This window comes from Syngnathus floridae, chromosome 16 (assembly GCF_059516105.1).
Source record: "Syngnathus floridae isolate MCC-2025c chromosome 16, RoL_Sflo_1.0, whole genome shotgun sequence".
NCBI classification, from domain to species: Eukaryota; Metazoa; Chordata; class Actinopteri; order Syngnathiformes; family Syngnathidae; genus Syngnathus; species Syngnathus floridae.
Window position 1 is genome coordinate 259,700 of NC_142428.1, and position 19,591 is coordinate 279,290.

At 49.6% G+C, this 19,591-nt stretch overlaps 1 protein-coding gene across 6 annotated transcripts; it reads right to left on the minus strand.

Moving 5' to 3' along the window:
- Positions 1-81: 81 nt before the first annotated feature.
- Positions 82-18,511, minus strand: ccdc88c (coiled-coil and HOOK domain protein 88C). 6 transcript variants are annotated; one of them, XR_015863356.1, is made up of 31 exons: positions 17,867-18,511; positions 17,351-17,463; positions 16,058-16,166; positions 13,911-13,980; positions 13,717-13,775; positions 13,009-13,092; positions 12,801-12,944; positions 12,405-12,625; positions 12,259-12,340; positions 11,945-12,103; positions 11,542-11,688; positions 11,263-11,413; positions 11,010-11,191; positions 10,770-10,907; positions 10,335-10,619; positions 9,429-10,217; positions 9,177-9,304; positions 8,946-9,087; positions 8,676-8,825; positions 8,372-8,533; positions 7,768-8,045; positions 7,532-7,675; positions 6,606-6,792; positions 6,388-6,533; positions 6,126-6,215; positions 5,533-5,822; positions 3,832-3,918; positions 3,466-3,744; positions 3,003-3,262; positions 636-2,076; positions 82-516 (listed from the first exon to the last, which is right to left on the minus strand). XR_015863356.1 is itself a non-coding variant. In XM_088400166.1 (31 exons), the coding sequence occupies exons 1-31, from the start codon at positions 17,924-17,926 to the stop codon at positions 1,396-1,398; spliced, it is 5,757 nt and encodes a 1,918-aa protein (XP_088256292.1). In that variant the 5' UTR covers positions 17,927-18,510; the 3' UTR covers positions 82-1,395. The 6 variants fall into 6 exon arrangements, 3 of the variants coding, with proteins under 3 accessions (XP_088256292.1, XP_088256289.1, XP_088256291.1); XM_088400166.1 differs by having other exon boundaries at positions 82-2,076; positions 3,466-3,570; positions 3,631-3,744; positions 17,867-18,510; XM_088400163.1 differs by having other exon boundaries at positions 82-2,076.
- Positions 18,512-19,591: the final 1,080 nt, after the last annotated feature.

The window sequence follows — 19,591 nt, forward strand, 5'->3', positions numbered from 1 at the left end:
CAATGCAAACACATGCACAGCCACAAGAGCAGTAATAATGGCAGACACACAGTGTGTGTGTGTGCGTGATTCCAAAAAGAATAGCCTGGAGGAATTGAATTTATTTTCTTCTGACATCAGCAACTTCAGCCTGCCTTGAGCGCAGACGTCAGAAAGCTGAGTAAAAGGCAGGAAAGTGAAAGCAACGCCACTGACATCGAGCGCAGGTTGTCACATTGGAGCATATCAGCCACTAATTACCCTTACGTCTACTTTTAATTAGTATCACCATCTAAAAATAGCCACATTTCCAGCGGAATTATTGCCCGGCGGTTAGTTGATAGCTCAACTGTGCAATTCATCAAAGTTTACAAAAGCCGCAATTTCCGTTTCCAGTATGTCCATTTGCAATCACTTCGCGTGTTGCATACATGTAGAAATGTGCTTGACAGCCCACAGGGGGGGCTGAAAGAAAAAAAGACGGCTCCCACAAATCATCATCATCATTTCCAGTGTAAACATCTTGTAGCTTTCAGTCTTTGCCGCCAACAAGATTTGTCGTTCCAGGCAGCAGCAGCAGCAGCAGCAGTCCATAAATAAGGGCAGAAAATCAGCTTCATTAACAGGACATTTAGGAACATCATCATCATCATCACCTTTCTCGCTGCCTCTTCATCCTCTTTGCACAACCTTTTCCATGGGATGGGGGAATGTGGCGATGTTCAAAATGAACCACTTCCAGGAGATTCAAGCTCATGCCAAACTTTCACCTTCGTTTTTCAGGTTCCAAAAACACGGAAGGGGCTAAAAATGCTGCACTTTCAGGCATTTTGCCAAAGTGCTTGGTGTATTTATGTAGCTCCAATGAGCTTGCAGAAAAGCTTGCGTCGATCGTTCAACACCTCAACCACCGCCTTCACATTTGGATGTTTTCATTTCAAAATCCCATCATGTTTCTCCTGTTAGCCGGTGCAAAAGCCGCAGTGTCGAAGGGGTGGGGCGAGCGAGCGTTCGTTCATTCCTTCGCTCGCTCGCTCGCTCGTATGATGGCTCCCAATCCCCCTGAATCAAGCGTTTGGTGGCTTGTCGAACTCCACCGTGGCGTCGTGTTGACTCGGGCTGAGCCTCATTTCCAGAGGCCTTCCATTCCCCACAGTTTATTTTGCTACGCTCACGCCCCCCACCCTCCCATGTCTCTGTCTCTGTCTCTCTCTCTTTCTCCATTTCAGCACCCACTAAAACTACCCATGTGATGTTTCAGCATCAGCCTTTGAAATCAAAGGTCAACTCGGGAGCGATTGTAAAAATCCGGCTTCATTTCCACAAATGATCCCCAAAGTGGGAAGGCTGGATCGAAATGGACTGCGGTCCGAGTTCTCGTCTTGGACTCGACGAAATATTGCGTCTTGGCTGGCTTCAGACGCAGCCGTACTCGTACCACACAGTCTGGGGGTCGTTGTTGGGGTCAGGGGAAGCCGGTGTGCTTTTTGGCCCTTCCGCAGAGTCGCACCTCGCCCTCTCACTATCTTTGTCACCGGCGCGCTCCTCTCCGTGTTCCGAGGCAGGGTCCAGCTGAGCGGCGAGCACGGCCCTCACGGGGCTTACCATGGCAACGGAAGATGACGAAGGAAGGCCCTCCTTCCTTCCTCTGTCGCGCTCTCTCTCCACACATCCGTCTGTCTGCAGCGTGAGAGAAGACGAATGGTGAACGGGCGGGTTGAGGATGCCGGCGTCGCCGCCGCCCCGATCGCTCGCCATACGGGCAGACAGCGGCCTCTCCCTTCCATTAGCCCCTCGCCTCCGGACCACGGCGTCCGACTGGTTTCCGTGAAAAGCCTCCGGCCCGTCGGAGCGGAGCAGATCGGCAGAGGCCAGACTGAATGTCCTGCTTAGGGACGGGTCGCTCCTTTGGGTCGCAGGTCGTCGGCCGGAGGCTTGCGATGACGGCGTGACGCTTTGGCCCGGCCTCTGCGTGTTTGATGCGTGTACGGTGGGCGCCACGTAGCTGGTGGGGGTTGCCTGATCTCGCCCCCCGGGACCTGGGGAGGCTGGACTTCTGCTGAAGTATTCCGGCATAAAGTCTTCTCTGCTTCCAACCTAAATGAGAACATTTGAGCAGCTTAGTAAGGTCCCTGCCAAAGTCAAATGAATTCAATTCAATTCCATGGGAGCATTGATATTTAGAAGAAGGGCAAGATGTCCCATAGGCTCGGGTGATTGTCAATTGGATCTGCTTCTCACCACCACCTTTTCCAATCGGACATCATGACAGCTTTTACGTTTGCTGAGACTGTGATTTGAGGCCGGGTCCAAAATGCAGCTGGCCGGACCGGACGGAATGTAAGAGTGGATTTGCAGTCCTCAGAACAGATAGATTCAACTTGTGTCAGCGAGTGCCATCATAGAAGTACAGAGTGACAGCAAATTCAGTTGGCTCAGCTGAAAAGCATCGATCTTCTTCAGGCAGCAATCTGAGCGCGGATAGCAGCAAGCGCTACGGATATCCAAAGTACTCGCAACTGATATCCATCCGGTGTACCAAATGGAGTTCTTGCACCGAAGCACAGACCGACCGTGGCTTTTCCTCTACGGGGAAATCAAAATGACCACAATGTTTTCTTCTATCTTGTCGGAATCATCGATTAGGAATCGGTTCATTTGTGACGGCCAGAGTAGGAAGAAACTAACAATGCCACCTTATGAACAATGACGTCCTTAAAGAACTTGCATCTCAATGCTTGAGAGGCTTCTTAATAGCTCGACATGGACAGAGAGAGAGAAAAACAATGGTCAGCCATGCCAGCCAGCCATTGACCTCCTCAGCCACAAGAGGGCACCGGCGGTGGATGAGAACCTTTTGAAAAGACCATTCCAGCTGGCCTCCATCCGTACACTCCTCGTATTTGTTCTCTGTGGCTTTTAAGACCCATTGGATTGCAGGTTTGAAAACATACTTACAATTATGATATATATGTTCACGGTGCAAAGCAACGAGACGCAAGATTGATGACGATATTTCTCACCCTTTGCGGTGACGACGACGACGACGACGACTTGAGGGTGCTCTCTTGCAGAAACTGCTCCAACGTCACCATCTCACTTCCAGGAGAGGAAGGGCGAGCCCTACTCCTGATTCCGCCTCCACGCTGCGGTTGGGCCCTCTGGGGTGTTTCATCATACGGGAGAGTTGCGCTGCGGGACAACGTCTGCTGCGATTGGCCGAGGCCCCTGACGTCGTCGCTGGACAGGCTCGCTGACCGGAGGTGGCAGTCGGACGCCAGATCTGAAGGACCAAAAAAAATACAAATAAAGATCAGTCACCGGCCCAACGTCAAGTGCAACGACACGGTCAGACGCTGGCTGCTTGAGGTCTGAATTGTTTAACAGACAAGATTCTCTCACGGTCTCAAGCGCGAGAAGAACTTAAGGATACGTATACATATCCTTCCTTCTAAAACCTTTTGGAAGAAAAGAAATGGTCAGTACCTTTGCAGTTGACCGGTGAGTTGGAGCTGGAGGTGCGGTGGCTAAAGTCAGCTGATCCCGGACGGCATCCCACGGGACCACGTTGCCTCTCTTGGTCTTGGTCGCCTACAAAAGCACGCTCACAACTCTGGGCGCACTTGTGTTGGTTCACTTGTGCTGTCCCACCTCTGGGCCTACAAGCGCTGCCTTGTCCCAGTTGAGCATTGAAGGCGCTGAGGGCAACCGAAGATGAATGATGGCTGGGGGTGGAACTACGAGCTCTGTGGCTCTGCGCATGGCCTGAAAAACGCACGCACCCGGGGTTACTCACGGAGAGCAAATTGTGTGAACAAAGAACGACACACTTTTTGGGGGGTTACAAATCACCTGGTCCGTCTTCTCCATTGACACTGTCACTGCTGCCTCCCGGTGCGCCGCAACGATACGCCCCTCGTCCTCGGTCGCCAACACCTGCTGACCGACGACAGGAGCGATCAGACGATGTCAGACTATTTCGAGTGTGCTCGTGAACACGGCTCCAGCGACAAGAAGCAAAGCTTGGCAAGGAGGCAGGGATACATGTGTGACATTATTAGTTCAAGCAGACAATTGCAAATACACACAATGATTAGGGCTAGCCTTGCCTATTTTCAATGTGTTTCTTATCAAATGTTTGCTGGAGTATAAGGAGTGTTACGGCGCAAGCAAGGCAAACCTGGGCAGTGCCCAGCAAAACAAATGACAAGGCAGATTGCATTTTATAATGCCAATTATCAGCACGCCAATGTCTTTACCCCAACAATGTGTCACATCTCAGAAGCTACAGACAGTGATGAGAGGTTGGAACTTCAGCACCCTGATGAAAATGACTATTTTTTGGAAGCTCGTAGTCATCTGAGAGGTTCGAACGGGGGCTAAAGCGGCTGGCCGGCTGGCATGTTGGTGTCTGTTAGCGGCCGGTTTAGCAAAGAGCCGACAGCTAATAAGTCAGCGGGTGCCGCCGGTTGCTGCGGTAACATTTCTTGTGCCGACTGCATTCAAGACAAATGACTGCAGCAAGGCATTGTGACGCAAACACAACAGCGGCCCCGTCCAATGACAAGTGATGGCATTACCGACCGTGACCGCTCATTCCAGAATCAGCTCCAAATGAATAATATTTATACAGATACAAAAACATTGAAGGGCCGGGCAGGGCAGGGCCGGGCAGGGCAGGGCAGGCGGGCAAGCTTGCTGTGCTGTGCTGTGCTGTGCTGGGCTGTGTTGTGGAAACAGTGACACGTGACGCACGCAGACACACACAGACACATGACTTACTAGTATTACTGGCTGGCTGGCCATAAGTGCAACTTTGGTGGGTGCTTTACTATGTGAGTGATGAAAACTAATCATGCCAGTTGGTGTTCATGAAATTTGTAAGTCTTTGTGTGGAAATGCTGAAAGTCAATGACTGATGATGATGACGACGACGATGACGACGTTTGCGGTATGAAAAGACCAAGATGAGGGTGTTAGAACACTCCATTGGCACAAATGGACCGGCTAGTGACGAGGTCCGCTGTGACGTCAGTGGACGACCAGAACCGAAGTCGTTTGCTGCGAGAGAGGGGGGGGTGCGGGGAGGGGGACGGAAGAAGTTTGTCTTGGCTTTTACTGCGGAAAAAACCAAAGCGTTTCGGGCCAGGAAGAGCTGAGGGGTAAGAAAATGGAGAGACACAAAGAGAGAGAGATGGAGACAAGAGAGAAAAAACCACGATGTGAGTACATGAAAAGAAAAATGGTGATCCTGTTAGAACTTAATGAGATGGCATGCATGGGAATAACATAGATCATGAAATGCCAGCCCACGCACGCACGCGTACGCACCAAAGTATTCATTGAAAACAAACTTTCTATAAACTTGCCAGTGCTCACAAAAGATGAACAATGCTATGACGGATGGATGAGTTCAACTCAACACCTGCCAGCAGTGAGTGAAAGGTCAACCAAATACATACTTACCTAGTCATGACTCAGAGTATGTATTGGACATACGTATAGACATGACATGCTGAAAAACAACAACAACAACAACAACAACAACCCTACCTCGGCCGATGGGCGTCAACGCTGGACTCTGGGGAGCCAGGCTTGGGCTGCTGCCGTGGTTCTGATGCTTATTGTGGGTGTGGCCATTGTCACTTGCTGTCCTCTGAGGGCCCAGAGGTGGGCTTTCTGGCGGGAGCAAAGGAGGGGGGGAAGGTAGGGGGATGTCAGGGGCACCCTTGGCCCATTCTCGCTCTTGAGCCGCCGCCCCTTCCTTGTCCCGCTCCCTGCTGCTCTCCTTCCTTGGTTTGATGAGTTTGGCCAAAGCCTTGGCGCCAGACCATTGACTCCTCCTGACAACAAGCAACCGACCAAAAGCATACAACCTTACAGCGGTACATTTTCTTCTCATAGCAGCAAAGCTTCAACTGGTTCTGCCAGGGCACATATACATATTGACAAGCTCATTGGAAAAATAGGTGTTCTTTTGCATTTCAAATCCGACTCGCTAACTTTGATTGGCAAGGTGGCAGGATGGAGGGAAAGTGGCCCCTTGTCGTCACTTCACCCAAATGCGCAGGCTTCTTGACCAATCTATTTTGATAGTTGATCTTTTTGTCTGGCCATGACATCAGTCAAGAAACAACAGCACTTACTTCTTTGGTGTAGGGTCATAGAACTTGTATTGGTCCATGATCTTCTCTTCTAGTTTCTCTTTCTGACGTCGAAGAGCGTTCAGTTTATCACTAATAGAGTCAGAAGGAAAGAAAGAAAGAAAGAAACGAGACATTCTTTTGCGTGTTGTTTTTGCAAACAATGGCGAAAAGGCTTCCCACTACACTGGACAGTGTTGTTCCCTCTAAAAAGCATGGGTGTCACCGCATGGGTGTCAACGCATGGGTGTGCGTGCGTGCTTACATGTAGAGCTTCTGCTCCTGATGATAGAGCTCTTTGCTCTCCATGCTTCTCTCCAGCAAAGTGTGGTTTTGCTGACTCAGAAGGTTGATCTGACTCAGGAGGTGATGATTCTCTTCTTCTAGGTTCCCTTTAAGGCGACTCAGAAGCTGGATGCAAACGCATGCATTCAAGACTTGGCAAAACACTCTCTCCTAATTACTAGAACCTTTTTTTTTTACCTCGCAGTGGTTGTCCAGTTTGGTCATAGTGAGGTCCAGGCCCCGGTGTTGCTCCATGAGCGAGTCGTAGCGTGCCGTCCATCGATTGACTTCCAGCTGGGCGCTGCTAAATGAGCTCTTGAGTTCATTCATCTGCTGCTGTAGCGCACTGCACTGCTGGCTTTGCTGGGAGTTGCTGTGTGTCATCCTACACATACATACATACATAAGAACTAATGAGTGGTGTCAACTGTCCTGGTCACCTCCTCCACTTTTTTCTAGCCGCATTGAAGGCAGCAATGTGTCTGCCGCAGGGCAGGGCAGGGCAGGGCAGGGCAGGGCAGGGCAGGGCAGGGCAGGGCAGGGCAGGGCAGGGCAGGCCAGGGCAGGACAGGGCAGGGCAGGGCAGGCCAGGGCAGGGCAGGGCAGGGCAGGGCAGGGCAGGGCAGGGTAGGCCAGGGTAGGCCAGGGCAGGGCAGGGCAGGGCAGGGCAGGGCAGGGCAGGGCAGGGCAGGGCAGGGCAGGGCAGGGCAGGCCAGGGCAGGCCAGGGCAGGACAGGGCAGGGCAGGGCAGGCCAGGGCAGGGCAGGGCAGGGCAGGGCAGGGCAGGGCAGGGTAGGCCAGGGTAGGCCAGGGCAGGGCAGGGCAGGGCAGGGCAGGGCAGGGCAGGGTAGGCCAGGGCAGGGCAGGGCAGGGCAGGGCAGGGCAGGGCAGGGCAGGGCAGGGCAGGGCAGGGCAGGGCAGGGCAGGGCAGGGCTTTCACTCAGCCTGCCACTGAATATGAATGAGTTGTTTTTAACTTGTATAAAGGTTAAAAATGTTGTTGCATTTGCCAAAATGTTTTGAAATCAAAGAAACTCAATTCCAAACTATGTCTTTGGAAGTCAATTTCCCACATGCGCTCTTTGTACTCATGAATGTTTGAGCGGCAGGCAGCATGTACCTACCTGTCCACTTCGGCTTTGAGTTGAAGGTTCTCCTGCTGCAGTAGGCGATTTTTCTGGTGCTCTTGATTTAGCTCCTCCCTGTCCTTCTGACTCCGCCCTTCTAATTCATCCCATTTCTCTTTCTGCTGCAACAAAGTACAATATCTGCAAAGAGAAATCAAATAGAGATTTGTTTGTTTGTTTGTTTTCACAATGAACCAGCACAAAAGGGGCTGGCAAACGCATAAGCAACGTACTTGCTGTGCATTGTTCTGTGCTCGCTTTCCAGCGTCCTCTGCTTGATTTTCAGAGCAGCGTGTTGACTGATGAGCTGCTCGTACTCGTGCGCTTGCCTTTCGTGAACACTCAGCAAGCGCTCGTGGTCATTGAGAACGCTTTCTCTCCCTCGCCACGCCTCCTCTCGCTGTCTTTGCCACGACTCCACCTCGTTCTCCAAGGCGCCGACTTGGCCTTGCAACACGGCATTTTGAGCCATCAGAGATGCACTCTGGGAAGACAGCGTCGACTTTTCCACCTAGGGGCAGGGCAGGGCGGGGCGGGGCGGGGCAGGGCGGGGCAGGGCAGGAAGAGCCATGACACCAACGCTCTGCAGTGGCTTGCTCAAATGCAACACACAAGCGTACATTTTATGCCTAACCCTATCCTCAAAAGGATTTTTTTTGTCTGTGCGAGACAAATGGCTCTTTGGCCATTTAAAGATGCCAAGCCCTGCATGATCCAAATCGACATGTCCCAAAACGAATGCTCTTCGCAGCACAGCTGAAAAAGCTGTCAAAACACCCCATTGGCTGTCACGCTCAAAGTGACTCGGGTGCTGTCAGCGAGAGACGACGCGTGTACCTGAAGTTGCGCCGTCTGCGTGTGCAGAGCTGAATTCTGCTCCTGCAGCATTGTGGTGTGTCGTTGCAGCGTCACCATCTGGTTGTTAAGCGAACTGTTCTGGTTCTCCAGTTGTTTAAGCTGCTCCTTCAACAAAGTGCTCTGAGTCTCAAGTGAGGCATTCTAGGCAAAATAGCAAGACACTCAGAAAAGGGGAATATGAAGGAAGGAGGAAACGATCGAATTTGGGAGCAATGAAGTGAACGGGAACAAGCATCAATGACACAATAGGAATTCCTCAAACAAAGCAAAAGATCCTTCTTACATTCTTCTCGATGTCAATGAGGTGATCTTTGATCCGGAGCAGCTCGGCAGTGGCCGAGTCCCTCCGCCCTTCTCCTTCCGAGCACCCGGGCGACTTGTGCTTTTTGTCGCTCTCCTGTTCCTGACGCAAGGTAGATACGTTCTCCAAAGCCTGAAGCAAAATGACAATCAAACAATTGCCTGTATTGCTGCTACCCGTGTCCTACACATCTCCACCTTCATCCTGATTGCGCTATTTGGGGCAACATTCTTTTTTCTTCTTTTGACTCACAGTAGCCAGCTCGCTCCGAAGTGTGGCATTGTGCGTGCGGCTTTCCTCCACTTTCTTCTCCAGAGCGCAGATTTTGCCCTCTTTAATCCTCATTGCCTGTTGGACCGTTTCCTCCAGTCGGGATTCGAGCAGCTTGTATTTGCTGACACGCACAAGAGCACAGGTCAACTTGGCTGAATTGGAGAAGGTGAGCGAGCCAGCGTACGCTTGGTAGGTAGGGTATGTGGCAACCTGTCTTCCAGCACGTGCTCCCGCTGCAGGAGTCTTTCTCGGTTGAGTCCGACCTTTTCCAGTTCTTCGTTGAGTCTTTCCAACTCGACGCTGTGCTGCTGGACTCTCAACTTCTCCGACACCAACTCCTGCACAGGGGAGAGTGACGTGACGTCACGCACGCACGCACGCACGCAGGCACGCAGGCAGGCACGCACGCTCGCTCGCTCGCTCCCACGTCCCCGTTCTTCTCCTCGTTTCAATTGGTCTTACCTCTCTCAGCGCAAGCAAAGTCCTCTTGTCAATGGTGGCCTGTTTGTGCAGCTCCTTGTTTTCCCTCTCCAAGTCTTTGGCCTTGACCGCCACCTCCTTTAGCAAATGAACTTCCTTCCTCATCTCTCCACCGTCCTTCTCTGCGGCAGCCAACTGCGTGGCCTTCTCTTCCAGCTCCGCCTCCTTAGCTTCCAGTAGCATTCTGTTCCTCCAAGTCTCTTTCTCCAGGTGCTTCCTTCCCTTCTCAGACTGCTCCAGGTCCAATAAGATCTTCCTTCTCTCCTGGTCACCCTCCTCTCTCCTCCTCTGCTCTTGCCTGAGACCTTCGACTTCCTTCCTCAGCTCTTGGTGCCGACTCAGTGTTTCCCGTTTCTCTCTCTCCATTTCTTCCTTTTCCTCTTGAAACCTCTCCATGCGGCCCTGGAAGCGATGCTTCTCTTGGTTGAGTGCGGTGACGTTGGCTTCCAGCCTTTCTGCTCTTTTCCTCTCCGCTTGCAGCTCCCCTCCGACCTCCTCCAATCGCCTCTGCAGCTCTTGCGTCTCCTTCAGCACCTCGTGTTCTTCTTGTTGCTTTGCGAGGAGCGAGGAGCGCAGGTTTTCCACAGAGCAGCGGAGGTCCAAGTTGTCCTTTGTGAGGAGGCCATTTTCAGCTTCCTGTTTCTTGAGTCGCTGGAGCCCTTGCTGAGCGTCTTCTGCCTCCCGTTTCATTCTGTGCACCTCCTGCTCCAGGGAGGACACTTGCTTCTCGAGAAACTCTGCCCTCTCGCTGCAAGCGCGCAGAGATGTCACCTGAAGAGCCAAACGTTGACCATCCGTTTTCTTGGGGAATCAAGTGGTACGTCGTACGTACTTACGTACGTACATGGATGAAGCGTGCCTGACTCGGGGAATCTAAGCATCTCTTACCTCTCTGCTGAGCGCATCCCTGTTCCTCTCCACCTTGGCCATCTCCCTTTCGACGTCACTGCATCTTTCTGCCCTTTCCCTCAGCCTGTCCAGCTCTCCTTTGGAAAGAACAAGTTGCGTTTCCATACTTGCCAAGCGGGCGCTGGTCTGGCTCATGCCTTGGTGCAGAAGGCGATTTTCCGCTTCCACCTCCCGGACTCTGGTTTCACTGTGAGACTGAGCCCGCTCACGAAGCGACACCATCGCGTCAGAAAGATGCTGCTTCTCGCTCTCCAACTGGGAAATCTTTGGAAACGGGAGCACGAAAGAAGCGCCAAAGTTGATTGGGGTTTGGTTAGGGTTAGGGGTCATGGCAGCATGGCATGGCATGGCATGGCATGGCATGGCATGGCGGACGGAGGACAACTGCTCGCCGAGTGTGTTCCCACCATTTACCTGCCTATCTTTGTCTGCTCTGAGAGCATGTAGTTCTCTTTCCAAATGTTGCTTTTCCTTTAATAATTCCTCTCCAAGGGACTCCATGTCTTGGTTGGTCATTTTCTCCTGGTCCAGCAAGCCCTGAAGACGCTCCAACTAAGCGAGAGAGAGAGACAAAATGCAGAATCCAAGTCAAACGGGGACAAGGGTAGCAGCGGACCTTGGCCCTCTTTCCATTTTCAGTAGATATTTTCGGACCTTTTTACTGAGGCCCTGGTTCTCCCTGTCCAGCTCTTGGCTATGGAGCTGCTTTTCTTGCAGGTGGTGATTGTCCTCTTTGAGTCTCTCAATGGAGGCCTGCAGCTCCCTGTTCTCTTTCTCCAGCTTCAAAACACGACTGGAGACGCACTCGTTGAGCTCGTGGACAAAGGATTTGCGAGCTGCGTCAGAAAATGGAAGAAGCCAGAGTTGGCGGACCATTTGAACGCAAGATGAGCTGGGCTTCTCTTACTCTCCGAGTTTGAATTGTCTTGGTTTTTGGTCAGCTGTTCCAGTTCCCATCCCAGATGAGCCGATTCGTTCATGCTCTGTTTCTGGCCAATCTCCAGAAGCATGTTCTCCTCCAGCAGCTCCTCCAGGCGCCGCCGCTCGTTGTCCCTCTCCTGCACAGGCAAACAAGAGCAACTCTTAGGACCACTTGTCGGTTCCAATACGAGCGGTGTGTCGGCAAGCTCAATCGTCCGAATGTTGTCGGATAGGGTTAGCAATTAGTATGCAATACCGCTAGTACCATTTCCAAGTCATTGATTTTAGCTCGTAGCAGCAGGTTGTCCTTCTCCATAGCGTGAACTTTCTCACAACGCCCTCGAGAGACTGACAGTTGCTCCTCTAGCAAAACTTTTGTTTCCAGAAGTGTCAGGTTGTCTTCACGGAGCTCCTGAAAGCAGTCGAGATGACAGAGTCCATCAAAGTTGTTTGAGATCGCAGACTTGTGTTGAACACTGTTGCCCATGAAGCATTGGGAATGTTTCCACTGTTGTGATAGCTAGCTTTTCATCAGTCGTGTAGATACGGACGTACGTAGCAAACCAAACCAAACACAATACCACAACTCGAAAAGAAAGGCTCACACGCAATAAAGACACATATGTATGTATGTATGTATGTATGTATGTATGTTTTTTTGTGGCCACCTCCATTCTGGTCTTGTAGAAGTGAACATCATTGAGCTTCTCTTTACACCGGGTCAACTCGGTATCCAGTCGTTCCACCCGGGCCGCTTTCTCCCTCAAGGCGTCGACCTCGTCCCGATACGCTCGTACGGAGCGAGCCTCGCAAGACAGCGACTGGTTCTGAACCAAACGCAAACACACACACTATGCACTATGTACATCCACATGCACATGCAGGAGGCCGTTTTTGATAGTACAAGCATATGATGTCGGCGACGTTGTTCACGCGTGATTCGGATGATGATGATGATGAGGCATAGAGAAGTGAAGCTGACCTCTTGTTTAAGTCTCTGAAGCTCCTGCTCCAGATGCTCCACCTCGTGCTTGGAATCCATCAACTGCTCAGTCTTCTCTTCCCTGCACACAGAGCGTCGGTCGCATTCACGTAGTAGTACGTATGCGGTGCCTCGAGCCGACTCACAGCTCTTGTCGATATCTGCGAAGCTTGGCCTTGGTGTCGGCGAGCTCGACAGATAAATGCTGTTTCTCCTCTTTGGTGAGACTGGCCACGGGCAAGGCAGCTCCTCTGTTGTTCGCTAACACGCCTCCAGAAGTCGTCACTTGGCCTGGACTGCCCATTGGTCGTTCCTGGGGATGCAGGCTGGACAAGTAGTCCCTCTCTTGGGTAAGATCCACAATGACCTAGAAGGGTGGAAATCAATTCTCTTTATAGCCAACCTACTGTCTGTCTGCCAAAAGAATCCAATGAAATGTTGAAAATGTCCGTGGCATATCTGCTTTGATGCAGCTTTTTGGCCACTTACTTTGCCCTGTCATGCCGGGAGATGGTTTTGCCTTCATTTGTTTTCTTACCTACCTCATTGGCCTTGTCTCTCTGCGCTATCAGCTGTTGTAGAGATGTTGCCATGCTGCGTGACAACGGTTCCAGCTCTTCCTGTGCAAGCCCCGCTCCTTCCTCCAGCCATGAAAGATCAAGAACATTCTGCTGGTTGTGGGTCACCTGCAAACAGACAGATACTTTGGTTTGGTCCTACTTTGATGTTTTGGACTACGTCTTCACTGACCTCCTGGATGTGCGAGACGATGGCAGCCTGGGTCGGAATGTCCAGCAATTTGATTCTTTCAATCATCTCCTCCTTACGCTCACACTAGACACAAACACTCCAATTGTTAGAAAGAGACACATTGAATTGGAAGCTGGGTTTTTTTTTTTTTTAAATCAGCAGAAGAAAAATCAGGGCTGTTTTATTTTTTTAGCTGTGGCCAGCCTCAGTTGAGCAAAAAGCTATTCATCACATCAACAAGAAAGCCCTTCCTGTCTTCCTGTTCACTCCCTTCTTCCAGCTTTTCTTTTTCCTGTAACCAGTCAGACCAGACCAGACCAGACCAGACCAGGTGGGAAGGAGAAAACAATTGGTTTGGAAGGACAATAGCAAAGCAACTGCGGAGACTGAAAAGTGTTTGGTGGCTGCAGAGTCATGGAAGCGGACTCTGCTACGTGTCAAAGTTCCACAAAGAAAAAAAAAGAAAAGATGAATTGTGATTTATATATATTTTCATTTATGTTTGCCACGTCAGAGTAGAAAAGTATCCACCGTGAGTCTCGCTGGGTATCTCATTAGCAGCGTCAGCAATCGGCTCTGCTCAGACATGAAAAACTAAACAGACACTAATACTCTTCCTGGGAGAGACTGGTTGTCTGGGCGTGTATGTGGGTGCCTGCCTGCCTGCGTGTGTGTGTGCGTGCATGCGTGCGTGCGTGCGTGCGTTACCTGGACAGCACAGCCAAGTATCAACAGTAAAATTCTTTTCAGTTCCTCCATGCTCTTTGCTGGGGGGTGGACAAAAAAAAAAAGTTGGACTTTTGGAAAACAGCATCCTCACCATTAAGGGAATGAAATGTAAGCATTTATCAATTCAATATGAAAAGCGTGTGTGTGTGTGTGTGTGTGCATGCGTGGGCAACCTGATAAGGGATCTCTGGCAATGGAGAGAATATTTGGAAGAGGCATCACTATCAGCTGCTGAAGGCTATCCTGGAACAGAGGAGTTGAGAAAAGATACGAATATGATTATGGAAGAAATGGAAGCCGTACATCCATCCATCCATCCAGCCGTCCATCCATACATAGCATCTTACTAACAGCAGCCGCAACATTATGAACACTTGCGCAATGCACCAGCGCTCAAAATCACTTTTGAGTCATTGGATAGTATTTTCAAGTTCCAAAAAATAGGTGGATGTCTGAAAGTCATCTACGATGGCATCAGCTTACGGGCCTGTTTGAAGTGACACAAGGTGCGGTGCGGTGCGGTGTGGCGCAGTGAAGGCTCAGAGGCATCACAATACTCGCAGGTACAATTTCACTGTCCTTAAGACTCGGAGGTAACTTGATAGTCGGTGTGAATAAAACATGCGAGCTGATCACCAGCTGCTCTTGGAGCTTGAGCTACAATTAACATTTCAACATACAAGTCACATTCGAGCTTGGCAGAAAATGTTCACTTCCAACCAGCACGGTCTCAATCATGTTTCTTGAATCCAAATCATTGACTGGACTGTTCAGCCAATAAATATTGGTTGTTTCCAGTTTGACACAAATAAAAGCAAAAATAAATGTAATGGAATAATGTGATCTTTGTAGAATGAAATACATTTGCAAAAATCACACTGAACATCCAACACTTGAAATTGACACGAGGTCAAAATATGATGCAACAATGACCTACTTATTATACACTCTCACACACAGACACACCCAAACCCCTAATCCACGCACACTGCGGGTTTATCGATCTAATCTGAGATCAATACGATGGTGGCAAGTATCAGAGGATCACAAAGCCAGCCGCAAGCTGTCTCTTTAGAAATGTTGTATTCATTGGAAAAGTATTAGCGTGAGCACCACTCGAACAGTTTTGACTTGGTTTATCTTTGTGAGCTTTGCATTGACGATCTGAAATATAGTAAGACAAAAAAGGGAGGCGGGACTCGTTTTGCACAGCACTGTACAAAGTAGGCCACAGGATATGTACGGCGTTGAAAACATGCCAGCCCTTTGTTGCACTTTCCAGAGGAACCCAGGAGAGTGAAGGTGGCGTAGGCGAGCATGACGCAAGCCTTCTATTTATTGGCAAGCGACAGGTCGGTACCGCCGTGACATTTCCGGTACACGCCACGGTGACAAGTGCAGAAAGCAGAAATACCGAGCCACTCGGACGAGCCGCTGCTCGCTCCGTTTGTTTTCGAACCGGCGCGAATGTTTTGGCCAGCGTCTCCAGAGCGGCTGGCTGATCTGATCCATCTCTTGTTACACAAAAGGGAGAGAGAGAGAGGTGTGAGAGAGAGAGAGAGAGAGAGAGAGAGAGAGAGAGAGAGAGAGAGAGAGAGAGAGAGAGAGAGAGAGAGAGAGAGAGAGAGAGAGAGAGAGAGAGAGTGAGATCAGTGGCTGCTGGCCTCTTCCTAACCGCTTGACATCCCAGCCACTGTCGACGCCACAGACGTTTGACTCATTTCATCAAAAAGGAACAGCAGCAAAATGATCATAGCAGGTCTGATGAAAGCTTTTGTGTTCCCCTTTGAGATACTACATTTGCACTTGCCGCTGCCACAGTGACGTGAATGACACCGTGTGCAATCAAACTGAACTTTGAGACTGTGCCACTCTAGTCAAGGGCTGGCTGGCTGGCTGGCTGGCTGGGTGTGTTTGTTCGACGGGCTGGAGCTCAGCTACTAAGTGTATAAAACTCAACCCAATATTCACTTGGCTCTGGCCTCACAACACAGCTCACATTGCATGTCAAGTCTATGTTTACTCGTAAACAATCCAATGCGGCCCCGGCCGGCCACGCGATTTTCGCCATGAACGCGTATAAAAAGGAGCACGTTGTAATTTGGCCAAAGTAGGAAGGGCGAACGGATGGATAATCATACCTTTGATGTCTGTTAAAATACTTCCAAAAAGCAAGTCTTAAGATCAAAAGGGAAAATGTCACAGTGTGAGAGAGAGAGATCGATTTGTTGAATCTTGGTCATGCGATGGGTGCAATTGGGGACAGCGGGGTTGATGGCGATTGACCAATACGGTGGTGTGGACTGGTGAGTGCGCATACCTGGTAGTAGGTCCTGATGTGTCTCGTGAGAAGGGTCAAGTTGTGAAGGCGAAGCGACGCGTCATTATTCACATTCTTGTTCAGCCTCTGGTTGTTTGGACCGGGGTCACTATGGAAACCAAAGACGCACAGCGAGAGCTTTAGATTGATGTCGGCGGTTCCCATTGCAGACCAAGATCAATAAAATAAGTCCCATTGTTCACAACGAGGATTTATGCTAATACATGTCACTGTGTGCCAGGCTCATTTGCATATGAACTGTGTGTGAAAGGTTGCCTGACTTGGCTATTTGGGACATGAGCTGACTTTGACGCCTATGACTTTGGTGAGAGTGTTGGAAAATGTCACCTGCCGTCTGGGGAATACACTTTTGGAAAAATGATGGCCGTTTATATTTACGGTCGGGTCCTTCTTCCTTCCCCCGGATCCCTTTAGACGCGGGTCACCGCTACGGAGCCAAGCTTTGAGGTGGGGCTTGCCGTCGAGCGCCCAATGGACGGAGCTGGAGCTGGTGCGCGAGGTCGACAAGTTCCGACTAGACGTAGTTGGGCTGGGCTCCTCGCGCCGGCGTCCAAATTTTGCAATGTGGCGATTGAAAAATGTATGTACAACTAGCCAAAGTCTCCTGGTCTCTAAAAACAAATTTACTATCACTCTTGAAGCTTGGAGTTAAAAAAATAAAATAAAATAAAAACGGCAGCTTTACTGGGTGACTTCTTGAGTGACCTAGCAATAATAACGCTCACAGCTTCTCGGTCCTGACCTCCCCCTGTTTAACCTACTTTCTAGTTTGTATACTACAAACCGTAAATCCTCCGCGCGCGCGGGGGGGCAGTCAGTTCAGGGAGTGGAGAACAATAGCATTATTACAATGTTTTGGAAACAATGAAGACAGACATGAACATGTGGTGTGATTGGAGACACCATTTCTGGTGGTTTCAGATGATTACTACTACTACTATTATTATTATTATTAAAGCCTGGTGGCTGCGCTCCTTAACGAAGAGGGCAGTAACTGAATGAATGCAACAAAAGAATCGGGAATAAGTTGAGCCGCATCTCTGATGAAACTATTTGGCAAACTTTTGTGACCACTGGCTGAAGCTTCTTCCAAATGGCAAAGCGAAGACTTTTTAAAAGCACGAGCACATCTGGCCAAGACGCTCACAAGCCAGTCAGGATGTGGTTGCAGAAAGTCACACGCGCAGGATACCAATCATGCAGCAGCGTATCCGGTCCCAAAAAGTCCCTTTGACAACTGAATCAGCAAGACTCTCACTAGGTGCTACCTACATCTGCGTCATGATCTTGTGCAGGAAGACGCCATCCACAAGCTCCACGAACATGTTGACACGCTCCTCCGAGCCGGCGTTGTCACAAGACCCCAGTGGACCCAATGTCCGCACCTAAAGAATATGAAAAGAAAATGAAGCTTCTTCGAAGTGGCAAAGTGAGCACTTTTAAAAGCATGAGCACATCTGGCTGTGAAAAAGAAAAGCAAAATATCAGGACCAAACGGTGATTGGCCACCAAAAGGTCAACAGGATGTGGGCCAAGGGCAAACAGGAAGTACCATAGGGTTAGTAACCTGGAGTCCGTCCGGTTTGATTTGAGGGCCTCAACGAGATTGCAACCACCACAAATAGAAGTCCCAATCAGTGTGCGTTTGCTTTTCATTCAAAACTTGACTTTTGCCTCGGCCTTCCATGGAAAGATACCGCGCTGGTGTTCTAGTAGCAAGTTCGAACCAAAAGATGAGTGCTGTTCACAGCTGCCAACTCAACTCAACTCAACTCAACCTAAACTCACCCATAACACCAGTGGCGACTCCAAGAAGGCTGCCAGCAGCTCGGAAAGAGTCCCATCCATGGCGTGAGTTTGGCTCCCTGTCGGTCCGTCCGTCCGTCGATGCTGGTCTCCACGCTGGACAGAACAAAGCCGCCGCGAGGCATCCACCTCCCACGGACGGATGAGCTTTCTCTCTCGCGCTCTCTCTCTCTCTCTCTCACTATTGTTTCGCGTTGTCCCAGTTCCCTCGTCGCATGGTTGAATAGTCCAAGACGCCCGGAACTAGTTCAAAACCGTTCAGAAAGGTGCTGGAAACATTTCAAATGGTTACTGTGGACAAATATACAGCTTATTCCACATGTTGGGCAAAACACTTGCTGTAATCCAAACTTTGCCCGGACAGTTGCTCGCGTTGTCAAGGAAACAGCCAGCACTCGGCCGTAAAGCAGCAAAAAAATACGCCAAACACAAGGCGGCAAAACAGAGCCCAGAAAAAAACTCTTAAGCGCGCGCACAATAAGATATGTAACATGTCAATGTTGTTGTTGTTTGCCTTTTTTTCTTGCTCTCCTTAAAGTGATCTCCACACCCCGTGCTCTCGCTTGGCGCTACAATACCCACGCCACGCCACGCCACGCCACGCCAAGGCACGCCAGACTGAGTCGCGAGCGAGCGAGCGAGCGAGCGAGCGGGCGGCACCGAGCAAAGTCCGATTGGCATCCGTTTCGTCCAATCCGCCGTTCAAACATCCGCAGATCCCGCCTTTAACAACGAATCAACCAATTATTAGTCCTTAATTCGATCGGTAGCGCTTTCGTCAGAGCCAACGAACGGACCAATTTGAGTCATTTTTTTGGAGAACTCGTTGTAATTAGTCTGCATGTGCATATTGCTGAAATATTGTATTTTTTTACACCCAGTTGATGAACGTTCTAAGTCACTAGCGATAGGCCATTGTGCATTTAAAAAAAAAATAATATAAATGTTTAAGTGATAAAGTGACAATGCAACCAAAAAAACAACAACGCCATAGGTTTAACAGATGTGTATAAGGTTGGATATTGCATGGCATTTCTCTTTTTCCCAACTACAGTGGGAAATTACGCGACTGGTGTCTTCACTTCAACACATATAATTATTAATAACAACAAACATACTATCACTCATTTCAGCAAGTGATCTTTTGTGTAGTGGTCATCACGCTGATCGCCCTCGTGATAATTAGTTGGACAGCAGCGTCGTTAAACGGAGATTTGGCTCATTTCTGAAAACTTTTAATAAACAATAGGGCCGGCCACACGTTCCTCCTCTTCGTGTCTTGGTTGATGACGTAAAAAAAGTGTTTGGTTTTTTTCTTCTTCAATCAATTAACTATTTATTTGTTCATTGTGAATAACAATAGAAAAATGAGATTTTTCCTTAAGGATGTGATGTCAAAATAAAAAAAGTGTGATAGAAATGAACTTTTCATTCAGTACTTAAGATGACGTAACCACATCAGCACCCCCTCCTGCACCAAAGGTATGGAGGTGAAACCGGTCATCTATTTGCTGGTGCACATTGAATTTCATACATCTATTGTCAATATAGTATAACAAATATATAAATGCTCTAGACGGTGAGAACAGCCATATCGTGTCAGGTCATACTGCAATACTTCATTGCCCTCAGGAACATTTTCATACACTCTCATCCATACACACAAAATATCAAATTCATTTGGCAACTGGTGCCCATTGGGAATGC

Excerpts from the sequence above, each read along its gene's own strand:
- ccdc88c (XM_088400163.1), bottom strand. The coding sequence starts at position 17,926 with ATGGATGGGACTCTTTCCGAGCTGCTGGCAGCCTTCTTGGAGTCGCCA. Across the intron at positions 12,626-12,800 it reads AGAGAGACAAGGCCAATGAG|GTCATTGTGGATCTTACCCA; the intron begins GTAGGTAAGAAA and ends CCACCCTTCTAG. Across the intron at positions 3,263-3,465 it reads CTCACCGGTCAACTGCAAAG|ATCTGGCGTCCGACTGCCAC; the intron begins GTACTGACCATT and ends TTGGTCCTTCAG.